The sequence below is a fragment of the Belonocnema kinseyi genome, chromosome 9, assembly GCF_010883055.1.
Source record: "Belonocnema kinseyi isolate 2016_QV_RU_SX_M_011 chromosome 9, B_treatae_v1, whole genome shotgun sequence".
Taxonomy (NCBI): domain Eukaryota; kingdom Metazoa; phylum Arthropoda; class Insecta; order Hymenoptera; family Cynipidae; genus Belonocnema; species Belonocnema kinseyi.
This window is the reverse complement of record NC_046665.1, coordinates 69,978,859-69,993,212: the sequence shown is the minus strand read 5'-3', so window position 1 is coordinate 69,993,212 and position 14,354 is coordinate 69,978,859. Positions and strand designations below refer to the sequence as shown.

The 14,354-nt window shown below is 30.2% G+C and overlaps 2 protein-coding genes across 3 annotated transcripts in view; one reads left to right on the top strand and one right to left on the bottom strand.

Moving 5' to 3' along the window:
* The window catches only part of LOC117179795 (intracellular protein transport protein USO1-like), an 18,031-nt gene extending 14,755 nt beyond the window's left edge, over window positions 1–3,276 (bottom strand). For both annotated transcript variants that reach the window (XM_033371908.1, XM_033371909.1), the window contains exon 1: window positions 2,770–3,276. In XM_033371908.1, coding sequence (XP_033227799.1) covers window positions 2,770–3,031 — 262 coding nt within the window. In that variant the 5' untranslated portion in view covers window positions 3,032–3,276. The remainder of the gene's footprint in view (window positions 1–2,769) is intronic.
* A 134-nt stretch (window positions 3,277–3,410) lies between these two features.
* Window positions 3,411–14,306, top strand: LOC117179796 (interaptin-like). The gene is made up of 5 exons (XM_033371910.1): window positions 3,411–3,649; window positions 3,763–3,874; window positions 3,990–4,585; window positions 6,153–7,215; window positions 12,838–14,306. Exons 3-5 carry the CDS (start codon window positions 4,005–4,007, stop codon window positions 14,299–14,301), a joined length of 3,108 nt encoding a protein of 1,035 aa, XP_033227801.1. The 5' UTR covers window positions 3,411–3,649; window positions 3,763–3,874; window positions 3,990–4,004; the 3' UTR covers window positions 14,302–14,306.
* Window positions 14,307–14,354: the final 48 nt, after the last annotated feature.

The window sequence follows — 14,354 nt, the reverse complement described above, 5'->3', positions numbered from 1 at the left end:
GCTATCTAAGGATGGTACTATAGAACGCCACCTCAAGGTAGGCCTAGTGGCGCCATCTCTTGGTCAGGCCGGAAACTTATCAATCCACCCTCGTATTACTTAAATGAATACAATGTCAAATTTTCTAATTTCAATAAAAATATCTTTTTATTTCTTTATTAAGTGAATATTTTACAAAAAGTCGTTCAGCATCATAATTAATCCAATTATACTGAAAAATACAAATATTTAGTTCAATATTCAATCTTATATACATCAGGAAATAAGTTTGTATTAACAATAACAGTACTAGTTTTATACCCAATTGTCTCGTCGTCTCAAAATTCTAGATGAGTAGTCAATTATTTTTCGTACATTTGGCTGTTCGCATTCTCCAATAAATATGATAAAAAATTAAAACAATTAACATTTTCTAACAAAGAGAAATGCTATTTCCTCCTAAATTAAGTGGTAGACACGTAAATATTAATATTCCTCTAAAAACTGTTTCAGAAACTCTTAATAATTATTGTTGAGTAACAAAAATGACCAAACCATTGGAAAAGTTATACTGTTCCTTGGTAAAAAATTATTTTCTCTATGAAATCAGGTTGCAAATAAATTGACCCCAATACTCTAAAAAAATTAATAACAATCAGTAAATTTAATTATAATCATTAAATATATATGTCAATATATTTTTCAAATTTATTATTTCATACATAATATATGTGGTTAGCGATAGAAAATATTTTATTCTTATAATTTGTTCTGATTCTCAATCACCTACATGACTTTTTAATACACAAACTTTCATTAATTATTAATAAAAATGTTTAAATTGACTTATTAATCGACAATATTTAGTAATTTTCCATGATGAATATCATTCTCATATAAATTTTCAGCATTTTCAGTTAAGAGAAAATATTTTTTTGTAATTAAGCATTGCAAAGAAGTATTGATTTATAAAATTAGGTTAAATCAATTAGGTTCAATCTTGAATTAAATATTTTTGTTAATTAAGTGTGCATTTAGTCATTGAGATGATCAATGAGTTCAAGAAACCTGAGTAAAAAATACTTTTTACTTTATTTTCATGAAATTCGAACATTGTAGGTTTAAAAGATTCAATGTAGGGTCATTATTAAAGGGGAGGTTAAACAGCGACAAAGCAGGGGCTTGAGTTTAAAAAAGTGTGCTCTAAAGATTCAAAGTAGCTTCAGCGAGGTGTTACAGCCTCAAAGTAGGTTCTAATGTTTCAATCTCTAGGAGTTAAAAATTTAAAGCAGGGGCTATAAGTTTAAATAGCGTCAAAGCAGGTTCTAATAAGAAGCTGCAACTTCAAAGTAGGGTGTAAATTTCGACTCGGAATGAGACAAGATTTCGACAAATTAGTTTCATTTGCAAAAATCGAACGATTTTAGTTAAGGAAGAAAAAGAATTTTAACCAAATTGTTGAAATTCTTAAGCCAAAAAGAGGAACTTTTTACATAACAGTCGAATTTTCAATTAAATAATTCAATTATTGACCTAAAAAATTAATTTTCTAGTAAAAAAGACAGATTCTCAACAAAATACAACAATTTTTAACCAAATATTTGAATTTTTAAGTAAGAAGATTAATTTCCGACAAACAATACCTATTTGCAAAAAAATAAAAGCATGTTCATTCAAAGAATTGAATTTTTAACTAAAAAAGATACATTTTAAACCAAAAATAAAATGGTTGAATTTTCAATTAAAAAATTCATTTTTGAACAAGAGAAAGCGAAATACGAAGTAAATCACCTTTTCACTAAACACTTTAGTTTCTAGCAAGTCTAGCCAGTTCTAGCCTCGTTATATTGCCGGAGTGTAAGGAATTTAGATGGTAAGAGTGTAAAAATAATAAGTATGAAAAGGGATACATTTTAAATCAATCTAAAATTCCGGTGTTGTTTATTCAAATAGCAATTTCGTTCCGCATCACCACACCAACACGGGTCACTGATCGATCTCTCTATCAGCCACCCCAGGAAGAGATTTTTACAGAGCTTTCCACTTGGGCCAATGAGTAACCAAGATTGTTCGTTTTCAGTTCTTAAAAATTACTCTTCGCATATCCCAAGCCATTTTAACCATCTCAAGCCATCATTCCTTCACTTCTGTTAAATAGTGTTTCATTTACATGACATTTTTTGAGGACCCAATCATCACTGACTTTGTCCATTAGGGTTTTACCGCATATTATCTGCAGAGATTACACGCTGACCTCGTTAACTTCACTCCGGTCCTTTTCTTGGCAAGTCCAGTTGCAACACAGTGGGTGCAAGTACAGAATTGTACACTGCAATTTTAGCTTTATGGGTCATATATTTTACTTGTAGTACTTGCTGCCACACTGTCGATAACCTTCCTATCCTCGTTTATATGCCTGAATACCTCTCCATTTATCTTTGCATAATTATTAAAACTAATATACAGTGTTAAATACTGTTACAATTATCAATAAAGTTACATAAATGTTTTCACATTTAATGCACTAGGTACAACTTAAGCTCGAGATTTCACTGATAAACAGCCGTTTAAAAATCTGTTTTTTAGTGATTCGCAGAAACAAAAATATCTTACATAACAAATAATTTTTACAACATACCCCCCCACCCCTATGTAATACAATATAGAACCCCCCCCCCCCCTCCCTACATATAAATTACTTAATTTTTAATGGTCCCAGAAGTCAATCTCATGAGTTTCTTTACAATTCTGTTTAAATTCTTTTCTCGAAAGTAAAAAAAAATTAATTACCATATTGTTGAAGGGCTTGCTTTAAAGATCGAGTTTCACTTTCCAATTGAAGTCGTTCCATCCGCCACTTCTTCATTTGACATTTCATTACTGTTAGTTTTCGCAGGGCAAACGGCAGATCATAAATTTCTGCATCCTCAGAATTATCACTGAATGGATTATAATTACAGCAACAACATGGTTCGCTTGGTGGCTCCGTTGGTTTATATGTTCCCGGAGCCTCACATCCACAATGACAAAATTTATCCTGCGATTCATCCATGATTCCAATCGTTTCTGAAATTACTTCTTAAATTTATATTTAAATTACTAGAAATCAAGATACGTCCTCTGCCACTTTGATAATGAAGTTGTGATTTTAATTTGAATTCACAAATGACCCATTTTTTCCGGCATTTTCTAATGACCGACGTAAGTAATTGTCGAATTAAATTAATTCTAATTATTTGATTTTGACGGTGAATTTGAATAGTTTATTCCAGTTTTCTACATTTTCTCTATTTTCTGTCAAATCCAAAAATATCAAATAGATTTTTTCTCTCGATAATCTATATTCAATTTCAGCTAATTTCACGTGATTTGATCATATCGGTATTCAATTTTCTAACCTTAATTATCACATTAATTATCTCAGAAGTTCGTTTTAAAAAACATTAGAATTAAAAACTTATTTTTTATTATAATTAATAAATTAGTTGTATAAAAAAATCAAAGGGAAGTCGATTTTAAAAAAGGCATTACTGAAGAAAATCTCATGCATGTTTTAAAGAAAAAGTATTTAAATTATTTCTGTGTGTTTCTATTATTATCTTAAACATCTTAGAGTTGGTAAAAGTTATGTGACTCGTCAGCAACAGGACTTTTCCGTCATGAAAGGATGGTAAGAAACGAAAATAAGTGTGTAAAGAAAAATTTATTTTTAACCTTTTCAAATTTTTGTTTAATAAAGAAAAAATGCCGAGGATGTTTGTTTATTTTTCTAAAATTTTACAGGAAAACTTACCGAATGTTGAAGAATATCAAAAATTCAATCAATCTCATATTCCATTTGTATCTCAAATAAAATGTATGTATCATCAAATAATTCAACCTATAAACAATACAGGTACTAAACTCATTTTAAAAACTAATTAGAATAAAAAATGCTTTTTTTTAATAAATTAAGTTTAGAATTAAATAACTACTTAAAAATTGTAAGCATGTCTTTCTCCAAATTATAGAAAAAATCAGACAAAATGTTACCATCGTGGCAACATAAGTCAGCTAAAACTAATCATGAATTTTTGGAAGAAATCCCAGATGAAGAAGAAGTTATAGAAAAATTCAAATGTCTCGTTAAAAACCACGATGAACATGTAAAAAAAGACAAAGCTATAAACATCTTTTTAGGCGGCACAAGTGAAAAAGTGATTCGAATCGTCAATGATCTTATCAAAGCTCTCGAAAATCTAATCATCAAATTAGATCAACAGGAAAAGAAAAATGCTAAATTCCGGGCCGAAAATGATCGTTTAAAAGCAATGTTAAAAGTAAGAAGTGGAGAATTCACAGAATATCAAAAAAGTGCAAGTGAACTCAGCGACCTGGGAATACAGTTAACGAAAGAAACCAGCGAACTGAAAAGCACGTTCAATGTGAATGAATTGAACAAGGATGAACATTTTTCTCAAAGCTGCAAAAAAATATCAGTTCTCGATAAATTGATTAAAAAAGTCCAGGATAAATTAAATAGTGATTACGAGGCATTAATAGCGGCAGGAAGTCCAGATCTCTCTGAGTATTTGAAGCAGATTTCTGATTTGGACGTATTTTCCAAGTATAATTTATATTTGATTAATTACTAGATATAAATTTAAAAATCTATTATTAACCAAATTTTATAAACTTTCAAAGTAATAATGAACCATTTCAAATTGAAAGTGATATTCTAACGAAAATATATTAAGAGATTTTGAATTAACAACGTTATATTTTTTAAAAGAACAATATTCCGTGTGGAATTAGAGGGAATTGAACCTGTATCATTTCTAAATGAAACCGTTTGAAATTAAGTCATTTGAAAATGAAAAAATTTCAGACACAAGTTTTTAAAATTGGACTATTTTATTAGAAAGGAGTTGAAATTGTATCATATATAACTCAATTAGTTCAAAATTAAACAATTTTATTTTGCATTAAGAATCTCAAAATCGAATACTTACAGATTAAAATTATGATTATAAGACAATTTTTTTAAATTCAACATGAAAATTGAGAACTCTAAAATATTAAAGATCAAAAATTAAAGAAATTATTCAAACACTCGATATGAAAAAATTCCGGAAAAGAAAAATGTTGATTTTTGAATTCCCTACAAGATTATCATAATTACTTTGAGTTTTTATAAAAATAGAAAATTTCAATTTTGGCAGCATACAAAATAATAGAAAATACAAAAATTACTTTTTTTCATTCAACAATTACACAGTATTTGAAATATTCTCAAATATATCAATGTATTTAAAAAATATATATGTATATATAAGTTTTTGGTATCGTACTTAAAGTAGAGCCGGGATTATGAAAATTACATCGTTTGAACTCCCATCTAACACAACGCTGCTGACCCCCCACCCCAGACCCGTATTAATCGAAGTTGCACAAGTTGCAATAACATTTTTATTAAAAAAATTTTTTTTACGATTGTGCATTTTTTAAACGAGACAATGAAAATACGTGTGTTTTTATGCCAATGCATGTAGTGAATTGTAATAATATATATTTATGGAAATGATATAGAATTTAAGGGACAAACTCGAGTGCGAAGCACGAGACACGTGATGAGAATGCGTTCATTAAAGCCGAGGGAGTTTTAGCAAAAGAGTATTCAAAATCACCACATTACTGTTGCCGATGCTTTGATCTTTAGTTTTAAAAATCTGTGCACAAGTGTGCGGAATATACGAAATCCGAGTGCGTAGCGCCAAGCAAATACATCATCGAGCGCGAAGCGCGAGAGTTAACATCCTTACGCGCTAGGCGTACTCAAACTTGAGAGCCGCGCGCGCAGCGCGTAATGAGAATGTGCGCGCCAAGCCGGCAGATTTTTTTATCAGAAAGGAACAACTCAGGCTAGTTTGCGTGTTCAGATTGGAAAATAATTTTATTTTCCTTTGAAAATAAATATTAAATCCATATTATGAAGATGAATAAATATAATAAAAAAGACGCGAAAGGTGAGCGTAAACATAGGAACTTCAATGTAGACAGAATGATTGAATGGTAGATTTTTATATATAATTATTTATTCAAACTCTATACCATTTCGAATTAGGTAAATTTTTTATTATTCTTGTGTAATAATACAATGTCAATCAAATTCTAATTATTCACTTTTTCCCCAGATCCCTGCAAGAAGTACTTCGTCGTCTAGAAACCGCCTTTCGATTAAAACTCGAGTTCAAAAGCGCCGACTACTCAATTATTTTACAAGAAATAAATCATCTTCAAGAATTAATTAATCGAGTAAAGATCGACATCGAAAAATTAAAGTCTGCATCGCTCCGCATTGGCTGCAGAATAGGTGGGGAAGATTCTAATCGGTATCTTGAAGAAGTAGTGATCCTCCTCAAAATTGTGGAAAAGTCCAAAGTCGCCGTTGACGATTTAAAAGGTAGCATCGGGACCGACGAAACCATCTCTAAAAGAAAAATCAGCGAATTAGAAATCCTCTCGAAACGGTTGCAATTCGAGATCAAGGAACTGGAGATGGTCGTGGCTTCCGGAGACAATTCAAGCCTGATTAAGCGAATCAAAGAACTAGAGGATTCGATCTCTCGTTTGAAGCAGGAATTGGCTGAAAAAGAGGACTCTACGAAATCCTTGAAACTGGAACTGCGGGGTGCGAAAATTGACTTCCGGCAAAAGCTTAGAGAACTAGAGGTTACCAAGTCTAAGGTCCACACCTTGGTTGACGAAGTTAAACTTGCTAGACAGGAAGTTGAGGGAAAAGATCAACAAATAGTGGAGCTGTTCAAAAGTGAAAAGGCATCAGAGTCTGTCTTTCGTCAACGGTTCCAAACTCAAGTCAACTCAATTAAACCCTTGCTCCAAGGTATTCGAACTTCGAAAGACAATGCACTAAACGAAATGAAGAAAATTCGCAATTTCTTATCAGAAGAAATTACCGAGATCTCAAAAGCCCTGATTAAAAAAAACTTAGCTGAAGAAGCCCTAAAAACTCAACTTCAGGAGTTAAGAGAAGAAAATTCTGAACTGAAATCGAATATGCAACTTCTTGATAAAAAGGAAACTTCCGGGAGTGATAAGCAGGACAAAGGGCGCGGAAACTATGTTTCAAGGGATCTAATCAATGATGTAGAAACAGAGAATCGGAATTTGAAAGTTTTACTCAAGAAGACGAGTGATGAAAATGAGAGAATCAATAGACGGATGGAAGATCTTCAGGTGAGATTTTGTATTGCAGAACTAAATACAAAATTTGAGCTACATTTCAGAATGAAGCTTTCGATATTATGCAATTTTAAAAGTCACTATAGTCACTTTTTCAAAAAAAAGATCACTTTTTAAAAGAATTCCCCTTTTCACATATTTTTAAGAAACTTTTCCTTTTTTTGCTTGCATTCAAACTGAATTTGTAAAACCCAAAAAGAAAAAAACACTATTTCGGTTGAAATTTAATTCTGTTTGGTCGAAAAGTCTACTATTTTATGTTAGGTTTACAATTAATCTTTTTCGGGTAAAACTTGTATTATTCAGTCGAAAATATAGCTATTTTATCAAAAATGTACCTACTGACAACTGCTTTTGATTCCAGTTTACCTTTTTTTTCAAAAGTTGCACTTTTTGAAGAAAAATTCAAATAGTTGATTAAAAATTTAAATTTTTATTAAGAACTCATCTATTTTGATTTAATATCTAAGTATTTGGTTCTAAATGCTAGTGCTTAGTAGAAAATTAATTTTGTTTTCTTTGAAAAGTCAGCTCTTTGGTTGATAATTCATCTTCCTTGATTGGGAATTAACTTTTTTGTTGAAAATTTATCTTTTCGCACATAAAACTGGAATTTTTTCTAAAAAATTAAACCAGGTAACTTTTTAAAGACCAATCAAATTAGGTTGCAAGTTGGCACGCAGTTTTAGTTCCAAAAAGAAAGTTCGCGTTCGTTAATGAGTTATTTTGGATAAAAATCCAAAAAGTTAAAGAATTATTAACATTTTTGAGAACATTTTTTTACGAATTTAAATTTCTATGAATGGATATTAGTAGTGTTCGGGAATTTGGAAAAATTTATCCTTAAAATAACTATAAAATTTTCATAAAAACTTTTTGAATTTTCCTGAAAAATCTAAAATTAAAATTTTGGTCGCACAAAAAATAATGAAAAATCAAATATTCTATTTTGCAGTTAAACTATGGAAAATGTGAAAAAGGACGTTTTTGTAGTGTTTGTTTTATTCGTAAAAAACAAAATTGAACATAACGAAATTAAAATCTTGGAAAAACAATGCAAAGTACGAAAAGGAATTAAGGGGTAGCACCAGTCTAAGACTTTATAAAAATCGATTTTTTTGTTTTGACTTAAACTACTTTAGATTCATAAAAACAATATGCGCAGTTTGACCTATATATGGTTCAGGTATTGCGAATTAGAGATAAAAATAAATTTCAAGAATTTAATTGCTCGAAAAAACGTTAAACGCGTTTTTCTCCAAACAACTTTTCATTTGAAATTTTGACAGTAGCTTCACAATGATTCTCTATGAAAGTACGTAGCCCTTTTTTGATTCAATGTAAACTTTTTTTATAAACAATTTACTGCTAAATTTTCTGACAAAAATCGATTAGTTTCTTTAAAAGTGCACTAATTCTACACAGTTTGATATAAAAAAAACCTACGTAGTTCTATAGCCAATTATATATAAATTATAATTTTTTTTGGTTTTTCGTTCCAGGTCTTATACTTTACGAGAAAACCATTCTCCCGTGAAGGTCTTTTAAAAAAATACGATTTTCAAGACGAGCTCTTTCATGACCATTTTGCATTAAAATTAAAATAAAAAATTATTTCTTTATTCTTTAATATGTGTTGAACAAACTCTGTAAAAATAAATCTTATTACTTTTTTCATACTCCCAAAATAAATCGTCAAAGTAAGGCGTTTTCCTACCGCTATAGTAGTGTTACCTCTTAATAGAAGAAAGCTGTACATCCAAAAAGGATCTATAAGTTTTTTATTAATCATATTTTAACGGACAAAGTAGTTTTTGTTTCAACAGTCAAAAATAAAAAAGAATTGTTGGAAAAACGTTGCAAGGTAAAAAAAATAATATTCAAGAGAAGTACACTTAAAAAAGAACTGAAAATTTGTCATCGATAATTTCTATATAGGACGCGAAGGTTATGTTTAAATTTTAAAAAATAAAATTAGAGAAAAAAAACAAATTAAATTGTTGCAAGCGCAATTTTTTAAATTATAAAAACATGACAATGAATTTTCAGGACAGCTGAGAATAAAATTTAATGCAAAATGAAGAACAAATATTCAAGTAATTATGATCAAAAAAATTTTTACTGTATTTTGCATTATCTGGATAATCAATCCCTGGCAGTGGTACATAAATAAATTGAACATACATTTGATATAATAGTGTTAAACATAATGTAAGAAAGTTCTCATTTTGGACAAAATCGAGTGCGATGCACGAGATACGTGATGATAATGTGTTCGTTAAAGCCGAAGGTGCTTTAAAAATAGAGAATTCACAACCACCAAATTACAGTTTAGATGCTTTGATGTTTATTATCAAAGATCAGTGCACAAATGGGAAAGTACAAAGGGGAGCTTTTTTTTTAAAACAGCCGTCACGTTTCGTCACTTTTCATCATCAATTAGTAACTTTTTACACTTTTTTCAAATGCATTAGTCTGTGGCAGCCTTTAAAATGGAGGATAAGAGGAATTTTATTCTATGATTCTTAAAAATTCAGCAATTTTTAATCAACAAATTTTTAAAAATTCTAAACATATATTTTAACATTCAAAACTTAATCATTTATGACCAGAAACCATAAAAAAATGCAGCAGTTAATTCATTTTAATTTATTATAAAACCTGTCATAAATTGATCTGGATTTTTAAGCTTTTTTGATGCTTCGAAAATATTTTCAGGGCCTCTGGAATTTACTTGAATGATCTACTCTATTTAGAAAATTCTTTGAATTCTGGCATAATCTAAAATTGTATATAATATTTTGAAATGTTTTAGAAGGTTTCAAAATATATTATATTATACAATATTTTTTTGAATTATTTGGAATATTCAGGAATCTTTTTAAAAACTCTAAAATATTTTGGAATATTCCATAAAAATATTCTGTAATTTTTTAGAATGACATAGAATTATATTGAATATTCTTTATTCAGTAAACTCACTAGATAAGAATTCTAAAATATTTTTAAAGATTCCAGAATACTTTATATTAATCTAGAATTTTATTATATAACTTCAGAATATTTCAAAATCTTCTAGGGTTCTGAGAGTATCTTGCATATTCTTCTAGTTCCTAAATTTCCGTTTTTACATTTATAATTCTTTCTTACTGTTCACTGGTAAAAACTGAACATATAAAATATTTTCCATGATTTTTAAACCATTAGAAAATTTATTTAAATTTTTAAAACAAAAAACCTAAAAGAAAATAATAACCAATTTCAAAACTGATTTGTTTACCTTTTTCGGATGCAAAGAGTTTTAGAGTTACTTAGAATTTTATTGAGCATTCGGGAAATGTCCCTGAATATTCTGGAACATTCTCAAATCTTCTAGAATGTCTCTGAATATTGGGAACTAGCCTAGAATTTTTTACAACTATAGTCTATAATACTACTTAAATACAAGTTCAAAATAAGGGTGTTGAAATTTATTTTTAAGATGGAACAGATATGGATCAAATAATTTTTTTCAAATGAAGCTCTAGTCGAGCTGTGGTCCGAAATTGAGGAAGCTATCGAACGAAAAGCATTACAGCTCGGATGCTATTGAATTTAAATCGTAAAAGTTAAACGCTTGCGGAATAGAAGCTTTGAACCATTTATGCTCTCAACAGTTAAAAGCATCGATGTTTTCTAACTTTTATAACTTTGCATCCCTTTAAGATTGAGCATTCCGGATAGTACTAAAACTTTTTTTAAATTATACCTACCTACTTACTTCAAATTTCAAAAAAAAGTGGCCTCTTGCGATTTACATAAAATAAGCAATATTTCATCCCTTCCAACTCAACAACAATTATAAAAACACAAAGGGCTCCTTCCAATTCAGAAAAATTTAAAAACAAAATTTCCTCCTTTTCAACACGATTTTCATAGAAAAAAATCATATTTAGAAATTCCGAAAGCCCCATCAACTTTAACACGTATTTTACCGTTAATTATTAATAATTAAAGAATATTTTCAATTTTAATCAGAACCAGAATAAAAAATTGATTTATGAGTTTCACACCCATAAATATATTTCATGATGCTTCCAAAATCCCCATAGATGAAAAATTAGATTTTTTGAGGCTAATTTTTTTTGCGGTTTCCTTTTAGTACAAATTTTGTGTTGCTTTAAACTTTTCTTTTAGAGCGAGGCAATAATACAATTTTTAACTCTTAGCCTACATTTTACGTAGAAAAGTTTAGTGCAAGCTAGCAAATATAATTATTCAAAAAGAATTTTTATATTCTCATTGAATAATTATGAAAAGCTGCAGTTTTTCGGAAATTTTTAACTTTTGTTCACATTTCACTGAAATTGAGGTAATAGTTAATGAAATTTTCGAAACATTATTGTTTAAACAATTTATTATTAGTTTTCAATATTTTCTCTTACAGTAATGTTAGAGACTTAAAGTTCTTTCTGAAGTTTTTTTCTTTGCTTTAACTTTTTATTTATGAACAATTATTATACAAACATCAGAAACAATTATTTTTAAAACAACCTCTTTCTTTTTGTGCATATATTTTTCTGAAATATAAGCAGATATTTTTTTGTTTAAATCAATATTTTCAAACATTGTAAAAAAAGTAAGAATACTTCATTGCGAAGAAAATGGAATACTGGTTAAAAAATGATTATTGTTGATGTTTAATTATCATTTGTTAACAACTAAAAAGTCAAAGAAAAGCCTTAAAATTTGAGAAAAACCCGAAACTTTCTAGCACTATTCTAAAAGTAATTAGTTATAAACAAAGAGTAGAAAATTTCAGAAAAAACTCGGAAATAACAATTATACTGAGAGAATATGGGTATTAATAACACATTGTTGAAACAATAATTTTTATCAACTTTAACCCCGCTCTAACTGAAAATTTTCCAGCAAATTGCAAAATTTAGAAAGAAAGCGATTTTCTAACTCCATTCTAAGAGGAAATTCCTACAAACCATGATAAATTGTTTAAACAATCTGTTTAAACATCCAGTTTACTAAAAGAATGTACTAGAAAGAAACCGAAAAAAATATTATTAGCGCCTAATAATCGCGAAACCCAATTCTTAACTGATGGGCATTTCCTGGTACCCTATAAAACAGACTTATAGGGGGTTTAAATTCAGAAAGTAGTAACGTTGGTAAACAAGACTCATTCACTGGCGAGCAAAATACTCTCCATGGTTACGAGAATATTTTGCTCCTCACGTTTGCTACTAGTGCCGTCTAATGTCGTAAACGGTTACTATGCTAGATACACGAGATCAAATAGACGGTTTGCTCACTGCGAGTGTGAAAGACCAGCACGAACTCGAAGATAAGACCATTGGCTGATTCAGCCTCTCGTATCGAAATATTGTATTTATCACCTTATGGAAAATACATGATCAACTTCATGGGGCTTACGAGACCTCTAAGTATAATTTTTTACAACAAAAAAGAAACGCATTTTTTGTAGATTCGATCAAATTTGGGTGGAATATGCATGAAAATTAAAAGAAAAAAATGGTTCAATGAAATTTTGAACCACTGTGTCCTATATAGTTAAACGTAGCAAAATAAAATTTATCATGGAAATCTTCACTTTTATTGTAGAATCACAAGGAAGATGAAACAGCCAATCTGAAGCAAAAACTCGAAGAGTTAATGACAACCCGAGATCAATTAAAACTAGATCTGCAAGTCGAGAAAACGACCACAAAGGAGACTCTGAAAGCTTTCGACAAGCTCTCATCAGAAGGCAATGAGCTGGAGCGAAAAATGAAAAATCTAAGGGACGAAATTGAAACTATCTCAACGAGCTGCAGAGATGCTGTCGAAGAATGTTCAGTCTGCAGAAACCAGTTGGAAGGTCTTCGAAAGGAAGCTTTCCATCAGCGAGAATACGAGACTACCTTGAAATCCAAAATGTCTTCTCTGACAGAGGAGTTAGTCTCGACAAGAATGGAACTGGAGGCTGCAAACTCGAGAAATACCTCTCTCGAGAAAGACTTGGAATTAATCGCAATTCGAGTGGCGGATCTTGGAAGGGAGAATGATGATCTGAGGGGGGGATTGAACAAAGCGGAAATTGAGCGACAGAAGCTTGCGGAGGAATTAAGTAAATTGAGAGAGGAGAATCGCCAGAATGAAACACACTTGAAAACTAGGACAGACGAACTCGAGGAGATGAAATCGCAAAATACTGGGGTTCAGCTAGCAATCTACAAGGCTGAAAATTTAGAAGCAAAAAGAATGATCGAATCATTAAAAAATCAGAACTTAGTTCTCGAGAAAGAGTCTCGACAATTCGAATGCCAATTGTCCAAACTGCGTGAGGAAAACATCCGATTGGAAAAAGCCGAGTTCGATTTGAAAAAGGAAAAAGTGGAGTGCGACCTCGATAAATTAAAGCAGGAGCTCGATAATTTGAGAAAAGGAAACGAGAAACAGGAAACCAAATTAGTGAAACAAAGGAGTGCTAAGGAGAGTTTCGAGATCGAGAAGATTGGAGACGAGAAACTGAAGAGGAAAGGATTGGAGATCGTAGTTCAAACGTTGAAAGCAAATACGGTTCATTTTCGGAAGGATGATTTAGAAATTCGAACGGAATCAGGAAAAGCGATGGAAGGATTAGAAGTGGTAAATGCTAAATTAAATCTCAAGGAGGAAAAATTTGAAACGATAGAAAAAGAATTGGTTCAGAGAAAGGAAGAAAATGAAAGTTTGAGGATTCAGTTGGAACAATTCAAAAAGAATATTGAAGTTTTTAGGGAAGAGCGGAATAAATTGAGAAGGGACAATGAAGAGATTAGAAGCATAAGTGAAATGCAATGCAAAATCAATTTGGTACTTAAAGAAAAGTTACAGGACTCATTGAAGGAAAATGAAAAGTTGGGAATAACGCAAATGAAATTGAATAATCTCGAACCAAAGTTAGGGGAATTTTACAAGGATTATAGTGCCATCAAAAAATCTTTGGAAATTGCTTTAGAAGAGATCAGTGACCTGAAGCAAGAAAAAATAGAATTATTGAAAAAGAATGGTGTTAGTGGAAAGGATCATGCTCTTCAATTGTAGAAACATTTCGAAAGAAGAAGTAATTTTATAAATATTTGTACAAATAATTGATT